Genomic DNA, 24,512 nt, shown 5'->3' with positions numbered 1-24,512 from the left:
TTTGTGCTATTTTATCCAACCCCTTTGGGTTTTATCAAACCTGATAAGAATCACAGACTCATAGAATTGTAAAGTTGCAAGGAACTATGTGTATTATCTAATCCAACCCCCTGCAATGCAAAAATCTTTTGCCCAACATGGGGCTCAAACCCACATCCCTGAGATTAAGGGTATTATTTGTTTTCAAGAGATGATTCCAAGCCATTTCTTTCTGTAGATATGGAATTGCAACAACTATTGATGAAGAAGGAAGGGTTAAAGGAAAAGTTGGAATTGAACCAGAAAGAGTTGGAAGAAGCCCAAGCCCTTGCAGCTGCTGAACCAGGCAGTATCAGTGGTAGGTTTGCTATGATTCTTCATTTTGCCAACTAAAGTTTTGACATTAAGCTAAACTGAAAACCTTATGTTCAACACTAATCATCCGTTGAATGGCTATAGATTATTTTTGCATTGAGACCTGCACAGGTTTAAGAGGCTGCATGGTTTGAAAAAAGGACCAATGCTTATTTTTATGTAAGTGCACTACAGCTGAAAAGAACTCGAACCATCTGAAAAAACCTTCTGAGACATATCTGTCCTTAGAATAGTGTTGCCAGAGCTCAGTATTCCACCAAGGCCTAGTGCTGTTTTTATGTTTTGTTTTATTTATTACATTTCTGTACTATCCTTCATTCAAGGATCACAGGGTTGTTTACAATATAAAAACACAAAAATACCTAACATTGGTGGCATCTGTCTGTCTCAGGAGACATTGGAGTGTGCCTCCAGGGGTGAAGTCAAACTGCTGCATTAGCAGCACCAAAGTGACCTTTCCTGTGCTCAAGCCTGAGCAGTGTGTATGGAAATCCTGGGCTGCCAAGATGACATGACCCACCTCTTGGCCTCATTGTGGTCCAATGGAAAGAAGAGCAATATGTTTGGCACCAACTTGGCTGCAGGCGTTTCTGGAAGGAAGCATACAAGATGCCATCCAACCATCTTAGGGACTCCACTCTGGATTTGTGTAGGGATTATTCCTTAGACTTTTCTTCTTCTGAAGATATCCCACAAGGCAGCTGAGGTTTAGGATCAGAGATTTCCTTCTTGTAGATGGGGTACCTTCCCAGGTTCACAATCCCCACCTACTCCTCACTTCCCTCTACAGCACATGCATTCTGAACTGTTGGACCCACTATTGTTCTTGCCCACTCAATCTGTTGGAGCCTGTCTTTGCATGCAGGGGAAGTCTCTAACACACTGAGCACTTCAGACCCATTGGCCACCCTCACCTGGTTTAACCAGCCAGTCAAATCCATTCACAGGGTATGGCCGCTGTTATGTGTTGACAGATTGTAGAAGCCACAAGTGAGAAATGAATGCAGGGTTGGGGACCAAAGGCAGGCAAACTAACTCATAAGGAGAACTACCTCATAAGGAGAACAACGTGTCCACCACCAGAGGTGCTACCCCTTCTCTAACACTCCATACACCCCCACATTACATAATAGCAAAGAAAAACAATAACCCCCTCCACAGTTTAAAAGGCTAGAGATAAACCATCTAGCCAAAGGCCTGGGAGAAGAGGAATGCTTTTGCCTGGCACATAAATATATTTAACTAAGGTGCCAGGCAAACCTCCCTGGGGAGAGCATTCCACAAGCAGGGAGCCACCACAGAAAAGGCCTGTTATCATGTAGCTGCCCTTCAGACGCCTAGTGGAATAGGACAATGAAGAAGTGCCTCAGATGATTATTGCAGGGTCTGGGTCGGTTCACGGGTGGGTGGGGGGGACAGGTTGTTGAATACTGCAGTCCTGAGTCATTTATATATTGATTTGTTAAATTTTGATGATGTTTTTAACTTTGATGGTACAGACTGTCCTCTTGTTAGACAAGTGAAATAAATATTTATACAGACTGCAGACTGTTTTATGGCCATGACCCCTAAACAGGCCTTTTCTGCAATTCTGCCTTTTATTTGGAACATCCTGTTCTTTGCTGTATGGTCAGCTTCATCTCTTACATGTTCTAGGCATTCTTCAAAACATTCTTTTTTGGACTTTTCTGGATCGTTAACACTAGACACTGTACCTTTCTTTTTTAATGCTGCTTTTATGATTTAGGTTTTTATATTGCTATTCTATTGGATGTTTTATGTTTATGTTTTTATGTTGTTCACATTGCCTCATGATTACTTTTAATAATAAACAGTTAATAAATATTTTAAAATAAATAACAAATAAATACCCCCATTGGTAATGAAGATCATTAGACTGGGATCTTGCTCCACCCTGTGGCCAAATGTGGGAAAGATGAACTGAGGAAAGCAGACTGATGTCTCTCAGTGTTGTTTTGGGTGGCACTTACATCTACCCACAAGGTGTCTGAATTGAATGCATATTCTGTAGTTAAACCTCTTTGTGCATTTCATACAGAGAATAGTTTGAGGACAGATACATCTTTCATTCCAAAAGTAATGCCATGCTTTCATACACAAGAGGAGTTGATTTTGCTAACGCTTTGTCCTGTGCCATCAAATCAGTCAGAAAGAGCATGGCACACTTTAGTTGTCTGCTAGGCAGTAAAGGTATATAAAGGTAAAGGTACCCCTGACCGTTAGGTCCAGTCGTGGAGGACTCTGGGGTTGCACGCTCATCTCGCTCTATAGGCCGAGGGAGCCGGCGTTTGTCCGCAGACAGTGTCCAGGTCATGTGGCCAGCATGACTAAACTACTTATGGTGAACCAGAGCAGGGCACAGAAACCTGGTTGACCTTCCCGCCGGAGCGGTACCTATTTATCTACTTGCACTTGACGTGCTTTTGAACTGCTAAGTGGGCAGGAGCAGGGACCAAACAATGGGAGCTCACCCCGTCACGGGGATTCGAACTACCGACCTTCCAATCAGCCAGCCCTAGGCTCTGTGGTTTAGACCACAGCACCATCCGCATCCCACTGTAAAGGTATATAGAGAGAACAAAATAAATTAAGGGAGATTGCCTTTTTGTATCCTTTCACAACTTTAGGGAGGAAGATGATAAATACAAGATTATCATGTTGGATTAGAGCACATACTATTAAGGTTTATAAGTACATTCCACCAGTGACAGTACATTCCACAAGGGTAGCAGCTACATCTGCAATATTTGCAATGAGTGCACCATTAGTTGAGGTATGGTAGGCAGCAACCTGGACATCTCCCAGCACATTTGTAAATCATTAGAAGTATACTTCTGCAGAAGCTGCATTTAGAAGTAAAGTACTATGGCAAGTTCTTCTATCTTAAACAGCCATTTAGATGGCCCACACTGGTTGTTGATAGTTGTAGTACATCCCAGGCTAATGACCTTCATTACCAATGGGAGAAAGAATTATACTTAGCTTAAGGATATTTCTATCATTTTTACATTCATTTCAGTTGTTGTGGGTTTACATTTATTTACATTTGTTCAATGTAGTATTACATGTTTGCATTAGTGTAGAAGTAGAATGTTGTTGTTTTCTTTATATTCTGTGATGGACGTATGAATGTATGTGTGAATGTAGGTCTTATTTGAGCTTGGTGAGGATGCAAACTAGTGCATTATTTGAGAGCCAACCTATTTCCCTAAGTTCATCTTTCCTGTCTTTGACCAGAATGAGAAGCAAGATCCCAGCCTAAGATCCATTGTCCATTAGCAATGGAGAAATATCATTTATATAAATGGTTCTCAGTTAGCTAACTACTGTGGACTCCCCCTTTCCCCCCAAAAGTCAAGCCATGGACCCCCTACTTTTGAAAATTCCGATGTCCCTATGGTAGTTCTTGTTATGTTAAGGGTCTGTGGACCCCCTGGGTGGTTTAGGATCCATGGACCACCAATTGGGAACCATTGCTTTAGATAATTACAATTCTTTGATTACTGAGATAATGTATATAAAGTAATTTGAACAACTAGCATTACAAATGCAAATTTTAATTTTTAAAATTTCCAGATACTGTTAACATATCAATTGCATCGTTGTATTTTGAGAAGTTTTTTCAACATATATTATTACTTTATTATGAATTGGCCTGTAATTATTTTTTAGAACATAAACTGCAGCTGCTCACTGAGCAAAGAAAGCACTTGATTGCAGATCTAAGGGAAACTGTGCATGATGTTAAAAAAGCTGAACGTCGTGCTGCAGAAAGGACTCGGCAGGAACCACCTATTGGTAGGCAAATAATTGTTTTGTTGCAAGACAGTTGTGCCACTGTCATCAATGTGGAGATACAATGAGACATAAATTTAGCATCTTTCCACTGTTCCCGGAAGAATTTTAGCTAGCCACTTTGAAGCTTAAGGAGAGTTCGGGTGAGGAATACAAGAGAAGAAGAGTTTGGATTTGATATCCCACTTTATCATTATCCATTATCATTATTAGTCTCAAAGCGCCTAACATTCTCCTTTCCCTTCCTTCCCCACAACAAACACTCTGTGAGGTGAGTGGGGCTGAGAGACTTCAAAGAAGTGTGACTAGCCCAAGGTCACCCAGCAGCTGCATGTGGAGGAGCGGGGACGCGAACCTGGTTCCCCAGATTATGAGACTACCACTCTTAACCACTACACCACACTGGCTCTCAAAGAGGATTTGTGCACAGCCTCCTCTTTCTTATTGAAAGAAATATGACAGATAAACAAAGCATTAACTGCAGGGGGCAGAGGAGCACATTGTGCTCAACTTGGACTTTGGGGTCCATCTTTTCAGATATATGTCATAGATCATAGTGGATTCTCAAAAAGCTAAAACTTCTTACAGTTACTTTGCTATAGTCCCAGAACACAGGGAATATGAAGACTTTATTTATAATTTTGTAATAAAAATATAATTTATGAATACTTTTTGCCTTTTAAACTGTTTTCAAAAAATGATTCCAAAAATGATTCCAAATTTCTCTTTGCAGAAATGGAATTGTACAGTTTGTCAATTAAGAAGGAAATGTTGCAGGAAATGTTGGAAGCCAACCAGAAAGAGCTAGAAGAAGCCCAGGCTCTTGCAGCTGCTGAACCAGGCAGTGTCAGTGGTAGGTTTGCTATGATTTATCGAACTTGCAAGCAACCATTATACACTTTTAGATACTTAATGCTTCATTAATGTATATCAAAGTTTGGTCTGATATAGTGTGAAATTATTTTTAGAGCATAAACTACAGGAGCTTGCTGAGCAAAGAAAAAAACTGACTGCAGAACTAAAAGCAACAGTATTCAATATTAAAAAAGCACAACGCCGGGCTTCACAAAGAGCTGCACTTGAAGCACCTGCAGGTATGTATGGTATGAAAGATAAATAGTTTTTGAAATGCACCTGCTTCAGTGTTGCAAGCCCGATCGTCACTGTGGCTGTCAGAGAGAGGAGACACCTTTCCATCCTGCATGGATTGCACTACAGCAGAGAATTAAGAAATCATCAGTGAAATAGTTACAATCTAAAAAACAACTAAAAGTTAAGCTAAACTTCACAATTATAGCAAAATACATATTATATGATTAACAAATCTATATGGCATTTATAATCTGTAAAACAATGATAACATTATCAAAAGGGCAACTAAAAAAAATAAGCTAAGCACTGTTAAGTTCATAACACACTCCCTACTCCCCCATGACTCACATTCTTTCACTCTGTTCAGTTCATTAAAGTACACATAATTCCCATGGTTAAGCCAGTTCAATCGGATGCTGAACTGGGTAGTAGGCACTGGTGGAGATGGTAGGGCTCTCAGGCCTACTGCCAATGGTAAGGTAGATGTTGACTCCTAATAGCCGGACCAGGTGCTGTTTATGAGGAACTCTTCCACGTCACTCTCAATATTTAGGAAGTCCATTCCCACTCAAAGTCTGAGGTGAGCCTTTCCCTCTGGAGCAATGAGTCATGGCTGCACTCAGTGTAGAGGCTGACCAGGAGGTCTAGCAGTGCTTCCATTCTCAGGCTGCTTTCACTGCACTGCAGCCTGTCCACCAACTGCTGCTTTAGCTTCTTTACTGACATGGTGGAGGAGAAGGCAGGCACATATGTGACTTACAATTTTATGCTGGATTTGAGGGGCTCCCTTGTGGGTGGGGTGAAGAGGATCAATAAATATTCATATGATGAAAAAGTTGATTTATCATTTTTATGAAATAAGGCAGCTTTTGAGAATCTTTCTTTGTACAGTGGTGCCTCGGGTTACATACACTTCAGGTTACAGACTCCGCTAACCCAGAAATATTACCTCGGCTTAAGAACTTTGCTTCAGGATGAGAACAGCAATCGTGCAGCGGTGGCGCAGCGGCAGCAGGAGGCCCCATTAGCAAAAGTGGTGCTTCAGGTTAAGAACAGTTTCAGGTTAAGAACAGACCTCCAGAACGAATTAAGTTCTTAACCCGAGTGTAATGGGTTTAGGGGTTGCTCGTGCGTAAGTTGGCGCCACTCCTGGCTAGGTTGCCTGGCTGAACCCTTTCTGACTGAACAGCCTCCTGCATCGTGACTGTCTCAGTCGCTGGCAGAATCCGTCAGTGGGCGTTTCTTGAACCTTTTCCAGCATAAAAGCTGTTTGACACCAAGTCTCCTACTCTCCCTGCGCGGAAGTCTTCTGCGCAGGGAGGGTGTGGGCAGCGGAGTACCCGTACTCTCTCCGCTGGTCTCCAGCGAGGAGTCCTGGAGCCTCCTCTCCGATTCCCCCATCTGCCCCCCTTCTCCACTGGTGTTATGCTGATTTCCTTCCCCAGCAGATGGGCTGCCTCTCTCTCTACTGGGACCCTCTCCAGCATCCCTCTGGAGCCTTCCCTCCGCCTCTAGCTCCGATGGCAGTTCCCTGACACTGAGGTACCACTGTATTACAAGCTTTTGTGACTAAGTAAGGATGCTTGAATTCCCCCCCCCAAAAGATAACTAAAAAACATTTCTGTTCACAGAAAGAGAATTATTTGAACTAGCTGTTAAGAAGCAGCTTTTACAGGCCAACTTGGAATCCAATTGGAAAGAGCTCCAGGAAGCTCAGGCTCTTGCAGTTGCTGAACCAGGCAGTATCAGCGGTACGTTTGCTGTGGTTTCTCATGTTATCAGCTACAGTTTTAAAATGTAAATTTAAAATGTGGATTTAAGGTATTTCTTACAGTTAAGATTATGTTCAATTTTAATGGGGATTTGTGTGAGTGTAGAGGATTGTTTTTTCCTATAAGACTTGCATATTCTAATATGCTACACCATGTCAATAAGGGCCATTGCTTGTTTGTATACAAATGTATTGTGGTTCAAAATAAAAGTTTAATCATCATAAAAGCCAGGTTTTAGAAACCATATTTATCGATACTTATCAGAATAGGTTTCTTGTTAAGAATAATGATGTTACAATTCAGTCTCTCTGAAACAGTTTCTTCATATACATCTTACCATGTAATATTGTTTAATATTGATGAGTCTTTGAAAGCTGCTCTTATTACTGAGATAAGGTGTATGACTTAATTTGAGTAGCTAGCACTATAAATGCAAATACTGATATTTAAGATTTCCAGTTAATACTGCATACCAATTGCATAGTAATATTTTGTGTAGTTTTTAAAGCATACGTTATTATTTGTAATGTGTTGTTCTTTAATTATTTTGTAGAACATAAACTGCAGCAGCTCATTGAGCATAGAAGACACTTGACTGCAGATCTAAATGAAACTATACATGATATGCAAAATGCTGAACGACGTGTTTCAGAAGGGGCTCAGCTGAAACAAGTCCCTGGTAGTTAATGATTAATATTATATAGTTTATATCACCGTATTCATATTGCCTCAAGTGTTGCAAGACAGTTGCTTCCCCTGTCACCAATGTAAACATCAGAGGAAGAGGAGACATAAACCATGTATCCTCCCATTGTTCCTGATTCAGTTTTAAATCTTGTTAATAACTTTGCAGTTTGCAAATGGTATATAAACAATTATTAATGATTAGTTAATAAATTCACTAAAACAGAGGTGTGACAGAGGTGGTCTAAACCCTCAGGTCTGTTCAAATTTTATCTTCTGGCAGATAATTTACTAGGAAGTGCTCACTTTCTCCCCATCCTCCTTCACTTCAGTGATAAATATGTATGTGAAGTACACTATGTACATTAACCATCCTGATTCCATTCTGCTGCTGCTGTAACAAAACATTAACTTGAAAAAAAGAGGGTGGACTTTGTGCTCCCCTCAGACTTCCTAAGGAGCCCATCTTTTCACACTTCTCTCACAGATCATCATGGTGGATTCTCAGAGATTTAAAACCTCTTGAAGTTACTTTGCTACATTCCCAAATCAATTTTGTTTAACTCCTTCACTTTGTCTTGCAATAGTCATTGACAAATGAAGAAGTCATTTGTAATTTTTAAAGAAAATTACCATTTATGAATACTTCTGCTTGTTATCCAACCCTTTTGGATTTTATCAAACCTGATAAGGAATGATCACATTAAACTGTTTTCAATAGATGATTGCAAACCATTTCTTTTTGCAGAGATTGAATTGTATGAACTGTCAGCAAGAAAGGAATTGTTGCAGGAAAAGTTGGAATCCAACCAGAAAGAGCTAGAAGCAGCCCAGGCTCTTGCAGCTGCTGAACCAGGCAGTGTTAATGGTAGGTTTTCTGTGATTTTTCATACTATGAATGGCTTGACTTATACCTCCTTCTTTATAAATTATTTTATTTATTAGATTTTAAAAATATATTATAAAAACATATAATTTTTTTAAAAATTTAAAATTAGAAGTGACACACTGTGTTTATGAATATGAAGTAATTCGATCATTCAACTAGCATATAAAATTAAATATTGCTATTTAAAATTTGCTTGTAATTTTACATACTAATTGCACTGTTGTTGTTTTTAGTAATTTCAGAATATATTTAAATTATCTGAAATTATTTTTAGAGCATAAATTACAGGAGCTTGTTGAGCAAAGAAGAAATTTGACTGCAGACCTAAATGCAACAGTTTCAAGTATACAAAAAGCACAGCGTCGTACCTCTGAAGCACTTCGATTTGAACCACCTGTTGGTATGCATGGAATGAAATACATACAGTATTTGAAATGCACTTAGCATGCATATTGCTGCAGTATTGCAAGCCCAATCATGACTGCGTAACTTGAAGTAACACTGGTCACAGCTTTTTCCCAGCCAGAACTCATCAAAACTCAGTTCCAGCACCTCTCAGGTAGACACAGTTGCCATTATAAGAGGACAAGGGAGGTGTTCATGGTGAATTCCGGCACCACTTTTTCTAGAAAAATAGCACTAACTATTTTTCTATTTAACTAAACTTAATTTAACTTTAGTTAACTATTTAACTAAAGGAACAGTATTGCACTTTAGAAAGAGCTCAGTTTGAACAATTTGATGGTATGAAGACAATAAAAGATGTATAGTTGTTGAAAAAACACCAGACATTTAATCAAGAGTGGGCAGCACAATGGCAGCTGCTGCAACACTGTATCAGGATAGGCAGGATGATAACCAGACTGTGGCTTTATGGACGCATTGGGAGAGCCAATCTGATGCTCCTACCAGAATATTCATGCAACTTCAACCTTACTATATCCTTGTCCTGTCATCACACTATCAGAGAGTGACTGCCTTACCACATCACTATACCACCCTGGGTACTCCTGTTCTGATGTATGTTGACAAAAATACAACAACTAAAGCAAGTGAGTGATGTTCCTGCCACAAATGTCCTGGATCTCTATGCCAGTTTATTGATGTACCATATTTCCCACAAAAAATCTGTGCTCCAAGTGATTCACATAAAAACAAACATTTTAAATACAGTAGTATTGTTGAATTGTCTAATAAACAATATAACTTTTTTTTTTAAAAAAATCAACAATTAACAGTTCACCCCCCTAATGGCAAATATAGTCCCTCTCCCGTCACAGTTCCTCTAGAAGCTGTTCCCCTATGAAGGCTCCTATGGCTGGAGGGTGAGGTATGTGGAAACAGTCTTATTCTGGTGGCAAAATCTCCCTCCCTCCCTCCACTTTTCATTTTCATTTAGAAAATATTTGTTGCTTTCCCAATCCTGCTTCTGCACTACCAAGATCTAAACCATAGTTTGGCTTTACAATTACGTGTGAATCTGGCCTTGGAGTTTGACTCCCCCAAATAAACCTTGAGCAGCAAACCATAAACAGTAAATCACGAGCAGTAAGCCAAGTACAAACCATGGTTACTGTTTATGGTTTGTCTAAAGTGAAACAAACTATTAGCCCAGGTTTGCACAGAACATTAAACCAAACCATAGCTTAGCTCCTGGTAGCACAGGAGGAAGAGGACCAGGGGAGCACCAAAGTGGCTGCCATTTTCTGAATGTGCACCAGCATGCTTGCTTGTTCCTACTGAAGTGCCATTAATTTGATTTTAATTTGATCTAATTAATTTTATAATGAATGTTTTTAGAATGCTGGATTATTTTGTTTGTTGTTAGCCGCCCTGAGCCCAGCTTCGGCTGGGGAGGGCGGGATAGAAATAAAATTTATTATTATTATTATTAATATTAATTTGGCTTAGCATTTGGCTTAGCATTACCAGTGAACAGATATGAGAGGATCAGAAATCACCTAGTACCATGGCTGGCAAGTTCTCTTGTGTGTTTTAGGAGTGAGGTGATGGTGGCATATGTAGGAATAACGAAGGATGATGGGAGGTTGGATGCAAGTGACCTGTGTGCAGGAGCAAGCTGAAAAGCAAGCCTTGCAGAGCCTCTTTTTATTAGCAGAAGTCAACAATTGGAAACAGTAGTGAAACCACTCTGAACATGACGTGTGTCCATCTAAGCACATTTCCAGCGTTTAATAATAATAATAATAATAATAATAATAATAATAATAATTTATTATTTGCACCCCGCCCATCTGGGCCACTCTGGGCGGCTTCCATAGAAACCAAAAAACACTAAAATATCACACATTAAAAACTTCCCTGAAATACACATGTTAGCAGGTGTTTCCCTAAAATGTTCCTCGATACTTGATTACATCTGCATCCCCGGTCATGCTCCAGCCAAGCGTTATGTCTAGTAACCAAATATGTGAGAGGACAAATGGACAGGGGAATAACCCTGTTTGGTAGCCAAGAGGCCACAAGTTCATGGAGAGTGGGCATGAGGCTCCTTGGCACGCTGTGGCATGCCGGGTGCAAGGTGTGCCTCAGCACAAGCGGAGCGTTACCTCCATATCTCCAAAACGTCAGGGGGAAACCCTGACTTCTAGCCAAGAGGCGAAAGTCTGGGGAGTGTGGGTGCGAGGCTCCTTGGCACGCTGTGGCATGCCGGGTGCGAGGTGTGCCTCAGCACAGGTGGAGCCACACCTCCACAGGCATATTTGCAGATCTATGCCCTAGATTCTAGAGCATACGTCTGTCAATATAGTAGACATTTTCACAGGCTTAAGTTCACATGAAGTTTCTTTGCTATATTTCACAATCATTTCCTTTAGCCTTTCCCCCTTAAAATGTCTAATCTGCAATTACAGATGGAAAGGTTTTTTTCATTTCTTTGAAATAGTTAAGTTTTTGAGTATATTTTTCTTGTGTGACTTTGTGACCAATAAGGACACTTGAAATTGTTTTTGAAGACAAAACTCAAAAACATTTCTGTTCACAGAAAAAGAATTATTTGAATTAGCTGTTAAGAAGCAGCGTTTACAGGCCAACTTGGAATCCAATTGGAAAGAGCTACAGGAAGCTCAGACACTTGCAGCTACCGAACCAGGCAGTATCAGTGGTATGTTTGCTGTAATGTTTCATGTTGTTAGGTATACTTTTAAAACATACCTACTTTGGATTTCAGGTCATTTCAATACAATTGAGCTTAAATACTAACATGGCTTATTCATACTGATGAGTCTTAGAAGGCTGCTGTTCTGATTACTGAGATAACAAGTATGATGGAATTTGAGCAGCTAGCATTATAAATGTAAATATTTATTTTTAAAATACCCAGTTAATACTACATACGTATTGCATAATAATACTTTGTGTAGTTTTTTCAGCATACATTATTATTTTGTAGAACATAAACTACAGCAGCTCACTGAGGAAAGAAGACTCATGACTCAAGATCTAAAGGAAACTATGCACAATATGCAAAATGCTGAACGCCGTGCTTCAGAAAGGGCTCTGATTGAAACACCCACTGGTAGGTAGATAATGAATGATGTATAATACTATGGTATTCATAGTATTACTTCAGTGTTTCAAGACCCCTGTTATCAATGTGAAAAGCAGGAGTAGAAGTTAATCAAGTGAGTCCCTTTTCATTGTTCTTGGGTAAGTTTTAGGTCTGTGAGCACTTAAAAAGGGAAGCTGTGATTACTAAGATCCAGCATGGGGTTCTCAAAAACAAGTCGTGCCAGATTAATCTCACATTCTTTTCCTTAGTTACAAGCTTGATAGATCAGAGGACTACTATGGACGTAGTGTATCTTTATTTCAGTAAGGCTTTTGATGAAGTCCCCCAAGATATTTGTGCAGAGAAGCTGGCAAAATGTGGACTGGACAAGATAACAGTTAGGTGGATTTGTAGCTGGTTGACTGACTGAACTTAAAGAGTACTCACGATTCCTCATCAGCCTGGAAAAAAGTGACAATTGGTGTACTGCAGGGTCCTATCCTGGGACTGTTGTTGTTCAACATCTTTATAAATGACTTGGACGAAGGAATTGAGGGGATGCTAATCAAATTTGCAGATGAGACCAAACTGAGAAGACTAGCTAATGCCACAGAAGACAGAATGGGGTTCAAAATGACCTTAACAGATTGGAGATCTGGGTCAAAACTAACTAACAATAGGGCCAAATGTAACATTCTGCACAGGCAGGAATAACCAGCTGCACCAATATAAGATGGGGGATACCTGGCTTGCCAGTAGTACATGTGAAAAGGATCTAGGGCTCTTAGTAAACCCCAAGGGTAACATGAGTCAAAAGTGTGATGCAGCAGCAAGAAAACCTAATGCTATTCTAGGCTCCATCAACAGAGGTATAGTGTTCCAATCAAGGGAAGTAATAGTCTCGCTCTATTCTGCCTTAGTCAGATCACACCTGATCTCTGTCCAGTTCTGGGCACCACAATTTAAGAAGGATCTTGACAAGCTGGAACTCGTACAGAGAAGGATGACCAAGATGCTGAATGGTCTGTTAACCAAGCCTTATGAAGAATGGTTGAAGGAATTGCATATGTTTGGCCTGGTAAAGATGAGACTGAGAGAAGATCTGATAGCCATCTTCAAATATCTAAATGGCTGTCACATGGAAGATGGAGCTAGCTTGTTTTTTCCTGCTCCAGAAGATAGGGCCCAAACCAATGACTTCTAGCTACAAGAAAGGAGATTCTAACTAAACATCAGGAAGAATGTTCTGACAGTAAGATTTGTTTCACAGTGGAACAGACTCCAAGGAGAAGTAATGGACTCTCTTTCCTTGGAGGTTTTAAAGCAGAGGTTTGATGGCCCTCTGTCATGTATGATCAAGTTGAGATTCCTGCATGCAGGTGGTTGGACTAGATGACCCTTGGGGTCCATTCCAACTCTACAATTCTATGATTCCTTTGCAATATAAAAACAAAATAAAATACAACTAATAATGATTGACTGATTAAAACACCACTCATTTTGTAGCAAAAGTGTTCTTCACTCCAAGTCAGTACTTCTCAAATTTTATCACTTTCCACAGCCTTTATGAGGAAATGTTCACTTTTTTGGTCTCAAAAATTAAATTCTGCACACCCTCACACAAAAAAGAGTTACTGGTAGTTGCACAATTAGGCAATTTTATACCTTGAAATTAATGCTCTTACAGCCATCTTCACTTTTGATAGTTCACTGTGTGCATTGCATTCATATCACATTCAGTAACTTTCATTTCAGTTTCCCATCTGTTTTCCATGCTTTTTCTCTGACACATTGGGAGGCAATCCTTATAGATTAAAAAGAATGAGAAACTCCAGAGTTTCATGTTTTTAATTTATGAAGCTACAGAAGGTAGATTATTCATTATTTATTTAAAAGAATTTTTAGCTTACTTTTCAGCCAGAAAAGTCTTTACAATCTAAAACAGTGTTTCCCAACCGGTGTTCCGCGGCACACTACTGTGCCGTGAGACATCGGCTGGTGTGCCGTGGGAGGGAGGCGGGCGAGTCGGGCGGCGAGACGCGGGGCGGCGGCGGCGAGCAGCGGCTGCCCAGCGCGGGGCTCTCGCCGTCTGCCTGCCTGGCTGCCTGCCTGACGCGCAAACCCCCGGCGCAGGCGCCCCGCTTGTTGACACGGGAGGGGAGGGGGGAGAGGAAACGCTGCTGGTGTCGCTGCTCCTCGGCGGCGGCTCCTCCTCTCAGCCCGCCCTGCCTATATTTGCACCAATCCCCGCCCACTAAAGCATTCGCGCCTCCCAATGGGAAGCCTTGCCGGGCGGCGGGTGCTGCTGCCTGAGAGTTCTGAAGCCAAGCCCACTTTCCCAGAGACTGGCGGTTCTGAGGGATCCAGGGCAGGGCCGGCGCGCGCGCGCTTCTTGCTGCCCGGGCGCTTGCTCTAATCCCGCCTTCCCTGGGAGGGAGGGATGGCGGTGGCCGCGAGCGTCCGGGGTGGGGCGCGCGCTGGCTCTCCCTGGCGGCCCCCGTGCCTGGCGTTCTATCAGTGCGCCTCCTCTCTCTTTCCCCACCCATCCTCCACGTGCTGCGCTCTAACCCGGAGTTAGAAGCAAATTAGAACACGCCCCCCGTGTGTGGTGTGTTTTTTGTGCTGCTCCTCTTTTTTTAGGGCTTTTTGGCGGCTTTTGGGACGGCGTCGAGGGGTGGCCGCCTCAGCTGCCGCCGTCCCTCAGTCCCTCGCTCTGCTGCCTCCTCCCACCCCGGCAAGGGGGAGGGAAAAAACTTTCACTTTTGTGCGTCCCTCCCGGCGTGACGCTGCGCGCTGACGTCACGGGGCGGGGCTTTAATGGTGGTGTGCCGCGAGATTTTTTTCCGGTAAACAGGTGTGCCGTTGCCCAAAAACGTTTGGGAAACACTGATCTAAAAGATACAGTTTACAATGAAGAGGGATTGGAAGGAAGGAGGAAAAACTGTGGTAATGAGGATTGGTTTAGTTGTCCAGATGGATTATTTTATCTTGTTTTATTACATTTATATATTGCCTTTATTCCCTCATCTAAGCGGAGATGGTGTATTTGTGGATGGGAATATAAATATTCAGTGACTTCAGGATTAGTCTGTTTCTTATCCCCTTATATCAGGACAAGATGATTTCTCATAAGCTCCTGTAGTGAATGTTGTGGTGGGGGCCACTTTGGTATACTTCCAGAATGATTTCAGTTAGCTTCTTCATCCTTTCATATATGCAATCTGCAATGTATTTATATGAAATAATCAAGTTTTTAAAATGATTTTTATTTATTTTATGCTAATGTGCTAGAAATAAGGACATTTGAAATAGTTTTTCAAGGGGCAATTCTGAAATATTTCTGTTCACAGGAAGGAAGTTCTATGATCTCTTGGAGAAGAAGCAACAGTTGCAGGCAGATTTGGAATCCAACTGGGAAAAGCTACAAGAAGCTGAGGCTCTTATAGCTACCCAGCCAGGAATTATCAGTGGTAAGTGGGCTGTGATCACTAATGCTTTTAATTACAATCTTAAATATATTTTGTTGAAGAGGCAAGCCATTGCCTTAGCTGCCTTGCCAATACGCTTGTCCAGCTCAGCATTGATGGAGAGATTACTGAAGTTATAGTGGAACCCAGTTAAATAAAATAGTCTGCCACCTCAAGTGTGTGGTCACCAATGCTGATTCATAGAGTGCTGGTGAGGTCCTGACCCAAGATGTTGGTCTTCATCAGGCTGATGATAAGGCCAAACTTTATGCAGGCTTGGGCAAAATGGTTGATGAGTCACTGTAGAGCTTCTTCGGAGTGTGCTGTCAAGGTTGCAAACAACATCTCTCAGATGTCTGCTGCACTTTTGTTTTGGTGTGGAGATGTGCCAGGTCGCTTCATATGGATGTACACACCATCTTCAGTTGAGCTGAAGGCATATGAGAGCAATAGGGAGAAGAATATGTCAAAGAGGGCTGGGGTGAGTATTCAGCCCTGTTTCACACTGCTCTTTATAGGGAAGGCATCTGGGGATGAGCCATCATATTGGACGGTGCCACACATGTTGTTGTGGAAGGACACAATCATCTTGAGAAGCTTAGGTTGGCATCCTATCTTGTTGAGCTTTGTGAAGTGTCATTTTCAGCTGACAGGGTCAAAGGCCTTCACCAGGTCTATGAAGGTGATATACAAGGGGCTCTTAGCATTTCTCCTGCAGCTGGTGCAGTGAGAAAACCACACTCTCTCGCTGGCTGGGAGAGCAGAGCAGATCAGGCAGGGACTAGGATGGTGCCAGCCAGTCTCTCTGGTCCCTCTGTGCTTAGTTCTCCTAATCCATGCAAAGATGCATTGTTACAGTTCAAGAGCACATTCTGGCCATGCAAAAGTACTTGAGAAGAGCACAAATCAGAGCTGGTGACAGTTGTGGCCCTGGGAGAATCTCAGGAGCTTGAAGAGGATTGGAAGGCAGCATTTAGCTCTAGGGCAGTGGTGGCCAAACTTTACCCTCCAGCTGTTTTTGGACTACAACTCCCATCATCCCTAGCTAACAGGTCAGGGATGATGGGAATTGTAGTCCCAAAACAGCTGGAGGGCCAAGTTTGGCCACCACTGCTCTAGGGCCTGGCATTCACCACCTCCAATGTAATGTACATGGAATGATAGAAGAAGTGCTCTATAAATGTTAAGCATTAGTCTCTAAAATTTTGAGATATTAAATACTAATTGCACTACTATATTTAGTGTAGTTATTTTAGCACATATTAAATATTTTATTATGAATTGATGTGAATTTTTAATAGAGCGTAAACTAGAGGAACTGGCTGAAGAAAGGAAGCGTTTGACTAAAGAACTAGCTGCAACTGCAGAAGATATATTGGAAGCCCATCGCCAGGCTTCAGAAAAAGCTCTGTTTAGGAAACCTGCTGGTAAGTAGGGAATAAATGACCTTGAATATTAAAAGGGAATTTAACATGCATACTGTTTCAAAATTCAAAGCCCAGTTATCCCATCACTGTTAAAACTGAAACCGTTGACACTGAGGTATAGAAGACATCAGTCTGACAGCCTTCTTCTGTGCCTGGATTGAGCCCCAGTGGGAATGTCACCTTCCTCCAACTACAGGAAACAAAGCAGAGTCCATTAGATGCAGCAGCTGGATAGGTTAACATCTGTAATTTCTTTATTGAATTTATATCCCACCCTTTCTCCTGAAGGAGCCTGGAGTAGCACGCCCATATCAAATTTCAGTGGAGAGCCCCGCATCCATCCCAGCCAGCTTGCAGCTTGATAAATTGGATGAGCTTTTAGCCAATGCTAAAAACTAAGAAAGAAAGTGGGGAGGTGTTACTGGGCGGTGGTGATTATCAGACTGAGAGGTTTTATGTTTGTATTGATTTGGAAGCATTGAGGATGGACACTGTTTTTGCTAATCAAAGTAATCTCAGGGTTTACTTAGAGCAGAGAGGACCTTGTACTGTCTGGAAATGTTCTATATGTTCCTACGGAGCCCATATTTACAGACCTCTGTTCATTATAGTGGATGTGAGTGGTATTACGTATCAGAGCTTTAAGCCCACTTGATATTCTTTGCTATTTTCCTGAATAATTAGTTTTAACTTCTTAAATCTTAAGATAAAGGTAAAGGGACCCCTGACCATTAGGTCCAGTCATGGCCGACTCTGGGGTTGCGGTGTTCATCTCGCTTTATTGGCCGAGGGAGCCAGCGTACAGTTTCTGGGTCATGTGGCCAGCATGACTAAGCCACTTCTGGCAAACCAGAGCAGCGCACGGAAATGCCGTTTACCTTCCCGCCTGGAGTGGTACCTATTTATCTACTTGCACTTTATGCATTGCCAAATGAAGAAGGCATTTGCCATTTTTATGAAACGATGCATTTAAGTAACTTTATCAGCAGTGAGGACATTGGAAACTGTTTTTCAATATATGACTCAAAAACTTTTTACTTTTCCCCCCAGAAAAAGAGTTATATGCACTGTCAGAGAAGAAACAAATGTTACTGCAAAATTTGAAAGGGCTGCAGGAAGCTCAGGCTCTTGCAGCAACCCAATCTGGCATTGTTGGTGGTATGTATGCTGTCATTTTTCCTTTTTTCAACTATAATATTAAACACATGCATTTGGAATTAAGGTGTTTCAATTGCCAAGTATGTTTTTAATGCCTATAGCTGTTTGTTTCTATATCTGTATACATGTGGGATCTGCAACAAAATGTTACAGTGTGGGCTGTTCCTGTTCATTATGCCAGCCAGACAGCTATGCTTTCTTTCAGGAGACTCCATTCCCTCCCCTCCCCTCCTTGGGTTTCCATTCTCCTCCAACACACAGTCAGTATTCTGTGGCTAGTGAACATGTTCGGTCCTCATTGGCCAGTTTATGATTCCCCTCCCCATATGATTCTTTACTGCTTCTATGAATTTTGGAGTTTCGCAGAGCATTCTCATTCTTATATTTTGTTTCTTAGTAGTTCTGTTTTCACATAATAGCCATCATAACTCAAATCTTATCTCCCTATTAATACATATGTTTAATATGCTACATCAGTAAGAATCATTGCATGTTTTTATACAATATTATATGTCAAGACAAACCATGGTTTAGTGTTACATCTGAATCAGGCAATTAATATTTGAACATTCAGTGAGCAATATATAATACGCTCATTTATATTAAATATTTTAGATACTGAATGCTAATTGTGCTATTATATATAGTGCAGTAAATTAATTAGGGTACTAAATGAAGGCAAATTAATATTTTGTCACAAAATTTGGTCTGAAATTATTTTTTAGAGGAGAAACGGAAACAGCTTGCTGAGCAAAAACAACGTTTGGCTGCTGATCTAGAGGCAACTATGCATGATATACAAAAGGCACAGCGTCATGTTTCAGTGGCGCCTATAACTATGTCACCTAGTGGTAAGTTGAGAATAAATGACCTTCTGTCTACAGTCACTTTTTGTTGTTTCAATAAAAAGTTCTCCGAAAAGAGGTAGAAAGGGCCTTGGGTCTTGCCTGGCACTTCTGTGTCATTTCTGGGGCAGGGCTGCTGTCAAGTTTGAGAGAGCTGTAGACAACCTGTCCTGTCTCCCTACCTGTACCACCTGGGTGCCCCCCCCCCGGCATAAATTAATATAGTAGTGGCTTCTGTAGAAGCTGCTTAGCTGCTCTCTGGAGAGCACCAGAAAGATTGCAACTGCCTGCCCCTACTTGAAACATGTCCTCATAATTTTACCCAGGAGCAGCAAAGAGAGCTGACAGTGCTCAGCCCAGTGCTCACTATAGAAGGCTGGAAGAAAATGACTGCAGCCACCACCATCATATTTATTGCCTCAGAAGATGGTAATTGCAGTAGTAAAATGATGGGTGCGGTAGCCATTTCTATAGTGAGTGCTGAGCTTGGTGGGGGGGAACTACTTTTTAAATTGAAGAGGGGAAGGGGACAGCATTGACCCTGGGAAATTACTTTGTTACCTTTCCAGAAGGTTTTCATTTGTCTCACTTACCATGTCTTAAAATCTGTACTGACGGATTAAGATTTTATTTTTAATTAAGGATTTAATTTTTGCACAAGTTTCTTCATCTTTTGCACGTATGATATTTTTCAAGTGATTTAACCATGATTTAAATTTTAAAAACATTTCATTTTCCAGAAAATGAATTATATGCACTATCGGAGAAGAAATCTCTGATACTGGAAAGTTTGGCATTCAATCGGAAACAGCTACAGGAAGCTCAGGCGCTTGCTGCTCTGCATCCAGGCACTGACAGTGGTATGTTTTAGGAGCGTGCAGCAGCACAAGACTTGCTACATACCCAAATTTGGCATTTTGTAAAACAGATTCCCTTGGTCCAAGGTGCTTTGTGGGTTGCTTGATTCAACTTATTTCTCAAAGTCCACTTTTTCCTCTTCTTCATTCACTTTTTGGAGGACAAAAAACTATAACCTTTTCCTTTTGACAGAGGTAAATGAAGTTTATAAGCATATCAGCCCCTCCAAAGTGGATTAATCCTATCAAACTACAAACAAATGAACCCAGGGACTTTTGTTGTGGCTACCTCTGAAATGTGATCTTTTCCATAAAAATACTGTCTCTTTAACTTTTAAAATATTTGGGTGGACTGGAAGTAGATGAAATTTACTGGCAAGTTTGCCCCTTCTAAGGTCATGACTCCTGCCAAATGTCTGAAGGGATAGCTGCTGTGGTTCTTTTGCAAGAGCAACCTTATCGTGTGTGTGTGTGTGTGTGTGTGTGTGTGTGTGTGTGTTAAAAAGGATTCACTTGTGTATTGAGCAATGACATAAGAGAGGTGCCTCTGGGTAAGAAACTGGAAACAATTCTAGGAGATTTTTGCTAGGCACTTACAAACTTACCCTATCAGTCACAATGTAGTTTTGGAATCATGAAAAATATATAATATAATATAAAAATTAAAGGAAAATAGAATCTGGGACACAAGATATTAAGGCCTAGAAGCATTAGACTTTATATGTAAGTCCTCAGCAAATCCAGTGTGTGGCTTTCTGCTGGGACAGGCTTGCTTGGGTGGGGTTTGCAAGCAGGGTGCGTTCTATGTTTCTGTTCTGTGTATAGGCTTTGATCGTCATCTGCACCATCCTCCTTTTTTGTAATAGCATTTTAAGTTTGCCAAAATATTTTTAGCCCTTTATCATCATAACAACCCTGTGAAGTAGATCATAATGCACTTCTAGCAAAACAACAAAAAGAACATAGTAGCACCTTAAAGACTAATACATTTATTATGACATAATATTTATTGGGCTGCACTTTACTTCAGCAGATGCATTCTATGAAAGCAGATGTAATAATACATTTGCTAACTTTTAAAGTGCTACTTGATAATTGTTTCGCTTTGGCTGTAAGCCATGCCTGTTGACTAACTGTTTGACTGAAAGTGCACCAGAGTAATATATTGTACTCAATACCACACAATGACCCTGTGTCAAGAGAAGGAATTTTAAATTAGGTCTCCAGATCTTCTGGTGGGCTGACTTTAAAAAATACAAAGAAAAAAGACAATGCTCTTCCTGATAGACTTACTGAGAAGAAAGTGCAGGTCTGGTTATGAATTATGAGCCTCATAAATAAATGGCATGATCATGCACAGAGTGCACCTATCTCACCAATGAGGAATTTCTGTTAGCATGATGATTTCACAACACCCACTGCTGTCCAAACAGAAATACATGTCCAAGCATGTATTTGAAGAAGGCCCCCCTCCTCTCGGCGTTAGGCTTTGTTGCCTCAGGATTAGCAAATACATTTTAAAAAAACCAGTAATTGTAAGTCTTTAAATATCCCTGCTGGTAAAAGAAAATGGTATAAGTAAAGTTAGTTTTACACACAAGAAACTCACAGTGTGGCCAGTGATGCTACTCACACAAGAAGGCAACAAAAGAAAGATACACAAAATGGTAGAGAACAAACCCAGCCATTTAATGCACCCATTTAGTGCACTTATTTTTTTCTGTAGCCATTTAGCACACTTATTGTATTATAAATTGCCCCAAATGTCTTTATAGACCATAAATTAGAAGAATTAGCTCAAGAAAGAAAGCGTTTGACTGAAGATCTAAGAGAAGCTGTGCATAGTCTACATGAAATAGAGCGGCGTTCTTCACAAAAAGGACAGATTGATTCTGCTGGTAGGTGGACAATATATTACCTTCAGGATCCCCCCCCCAAGGGTTTCTAGTGTTGTAAGCCCAATTATCAGGCTATTGAGAAAAAGGAGGTAGAAGCAAGTTAACCTATTAGTATGTGCTCTCAATCACATGTGCACGCATACATGGAGGTGTCACCATTAGCAATGTGTTTCTAGGGTCATAGTGTGCCGTTTTCCTGTACATTTACATCAGGAGAAAATTAATCATAGGCTATGAAATATAGCTTTGAGTGGAAATAATACTATATTATAAACACAAGGCAGTTGATACATATGCATAGGAGACTTTGTCAAAAGCCTTACTGAAATTAAGATACACTACATCCACAGCATTCCCCTTGTAATTCTATCAAACGAAGAAATGAGATTCGTCTGTCATGACTTGAGAAACCCATGCTGGGTCTTAGTAATCACAGCATCCTTTTCTAAGTGCTCACAGATGGACTGTTAAATTGTCTGTTCAAGGACCTTTCATAGTATCAATGTCAAGCTCACTGGTCGGTAGTTCCCTAGGTCTTCTTTTTTGCCCTTTTTGAAGATGGAGACAACATTTGCCTGTCTCCAGTCTGCAGGGACCTCACCCATTCTCCAAGAATTCACAAAGATTATAGACAGAGGCTCTGTCTATAACTAACTGGCTGCTAGTGCAGTTTGATGGTGATATTCTACCCTTGTGAGCAGTTCAGCCACCATATTTTGCACTAGCTGCAGCTGAAGATACAGAGGAGGAAGAGGAAGAGTAGTAAAGGTTTAAAAGAAGAGGGCTCCGGGATGTACTTGAAAGTGCTCTCATGGAATGTAAATGGATTTAACAATAAAACCAAAAGAAATCAAATAGCACATGCCCTGTATAAACAAAAAAATGGACATCATATGTTTACAGGAAACTATAAACAAAAGTTTGGGACAAGATTTAATCTCCTCAGATAAAAAAAAGAAAAGGGGAGTGGTTTTGTATGTTAATCCCAAATCAGATCCTAAACAAATATTCAGGGATGAAGGTAGAAGGTAGAATAATGGGGTGGAGGTCAAATGGGCAGGGAAACGATGGATAATTGTGGGAATGTACGCTCCAAACAAACAAAAACTGGAATTTTACAAAGACCTATAGGAGAAATCATTTGAGGTATATGAGGGGAAAGTTGTGTTAATGGGCGATCTAAATGGGGTTGTTTCTTTAGATTATGATAGGACAATACGAAACAGATTGGTTAAGTTACCATCAGTTGAGTGCAATATTTAAGCTAGATTAAAAAATATGGTGAAAAGGTGCTTTTAGGATCCAGGGTCAAAATATTATCCAAAATGTATAACATTACATGAGTAGGAGACAATGGAGGAAATGGTAAAGTCTTCAATGGTAAGTTGGGCTAGGGACGTTGGACACAATATTGATTTTGCATTATGGGAACAACTGTGGAAAGTAAATTCAAGGTTTACAGCATGCTACATGTTAAGAGAAATTTTTATGAAGATGCAGCATAGATTGTATTTGACACCAAATAAACTAGTGAAAATGTCAAAATCAATAAAGGGTAATTGTTGGAAATGTAGGACAGTAGATGGAACCTTCTATCACCTGTGGTGGTCATGTAACATAATTAAAAATTACTGAGAAATGATCTATAATGAACTAAAAATGTTTTCAAAATCCTTTTCTAAAAACCCAGAAGAATTTTTGCTGGGGTTAATAACAACAGAAGTCACTAAAACAGTGTTTCCCAAACGTTTTTGGGCAACGGCACACCTGTTTACCGGAAAAAAATCTCGCGGCACACCACCATTAAAGCCCCGCCCCCGTGACGTCATTCGGGGAGCCGGCGGCCCGGGCCTGAGCTGGAAGGAGAGGCGGTGCTTTTCGGCACAAGGCAATCGGCCTGGAATTGTTTCCCGCGCGCTGCGAAAGGGAACAGCTGCGGTCGCGCGAACCCTCCGGCGCTGGGAGGGGAAAGGGCGGAGTCGCAGAGCACCAGCTGGCCGAGCGGTTGCGCGCAGCGTTGCGCTTTTGGAGAGCGTGCGGCTGCTGCTAGGGGATCCGGGGACGTGAGCAGGCCTGGCCCGACCCGGGTTGAAGGAGGACAAGCCGGCAGCGCGCCAAGTGAGTTCGGTTGCGCACGACGGCCCCCGCTCCCCCCACCCCCGCCGGATCCTCGCCGCCGCCGCCTCCCGCCCGCCTCCCTCCCACGGCACACCACCCGATGTCTCACGGCACAGTAGTGTGCCGCGGAACACCGGTTGGGAAACACTGCACTAAAAAACAGAGAAATTTGTTCCTATACACGACAACAGCCACCCATGTGTTACTAACCCCAAAATGGACAAGGTATCAACAAAAGAAGAATGACACATTAAACTGTTAGAATATGCAGAGCTTGCAGGAATGACCACTAGAATAAGAAATCAAAATGATTTAAGATATAAGGACTGGATATTTTTTATTGAATACAGTATATGAAAAATTTTTATAAGCAAACAGTCTACCTAGCAGGATGGTAAGATTTTCAGCAGTGTAAGAAATAACTAAAGTTCATAAAAGTAGCTACAACAGCTGGGGTGAACCAAGGAAACGCGGGAAAAAGAGATAAAAGGAACCATGGAAGGAGAGGAGAGGAAGTGGGTTATGGATTTTTTTTTTTGTCTAGGAAATCTTAAATTGCAACCTCTTTTTTATTTTAGAGATTCTTTTCTTACTGTATTTTTGTCCATATTTTGTTGACATGGA

General features: G+C 41.2%; 1 protein-coding gene across 9 annotated transcripts in view; it reads left to right on the top strand.

The window, feature by feature from the left end:
• Window positions 1–24,512, top strand: part of CCDC7 (coiled-coil domain containing 7) — a 164,459-nt gene that overhangs the window by 81,339 nt on the left and 58,608 nt on the right. For all 9 annotated transcript variants that reach the window (XM_077936777.1, XM_077936780.1, XM_077936778.1 and 6 more), the window contains exons 43-58: window positions 218–337; window positions 4,048–4,173; window positions 4,904–5,023; window positions 5,139–5,264; window positions 6,894–7,013; window positions 7,588–7,713; window positions 8,467–8,586; window positions 8,882–9,007; window positions 11,612–11,731; window positions 12,020–12,145; window positions 15,469–15,588; window positions 16,887–17,012; window positions 18,063–18,170; window positions 18,896–19,021; window positions 19,756–19,875; window positions 21,648–21,770. In XM_077936777.1, the coding sequence (XP_077792903.1) occupies window positions 218–337; window positions 4,048–4,173; window positions 4,904–5,023; window positions 5,139–5,264; window positions 6,894–7,013; window positions 7,588–7,713; window positions 8,467–8,586; window positions 8,882–9,007; window positions 11,612–11,731; window positions 12,020–12,145; window positions 15,469–15,588; window positions 16,887–17,012; window positions 18,063–18,170; window positions 18,896–19,021; window positions 19,756–19,875; window positions 21,648–21,770 (1,953 nt within the window). The remainder of the gene's footprint in view (window positions 1–217; window positions 338–4,047; window positions 4,174–4,903; window positions 5,024–5,138; window positions 5,265–6,893; window positions 7,014–7,587; window positions 7,714–8,466; window positions 8,587–8,881; window positions 9,008–11,611; window positions 11,732–12,019; window positions 12,146–15,468; window positions 15,589–16,886; window positions 17,013–18,062; window positions 18,171–18,895; window positions 19,022–19,755; window positions 19,876–21,647; window positions 21,771–24,512) is intronic.

Source organism: Podarcis muralis, chromosome 12 (genome assembly GCF_964188315.1).
Source record: "Podarcis muralis chromosome 12, rPodMur119.hap1.1, whole genome shotgun sequence".
Taxonomy (NCBI): domain Eukaryota; kingdom Metazoa; phylum Chordata; class Lepidosauria; order Squamata; family Lacertidae; genus Podarcis; species Podarcis muralis.
The sequence above is the reverse complement of the archived record's forward strand: the minus strand, read 5'-3'. Positions and strand labels throughout refer to the sequence as shown.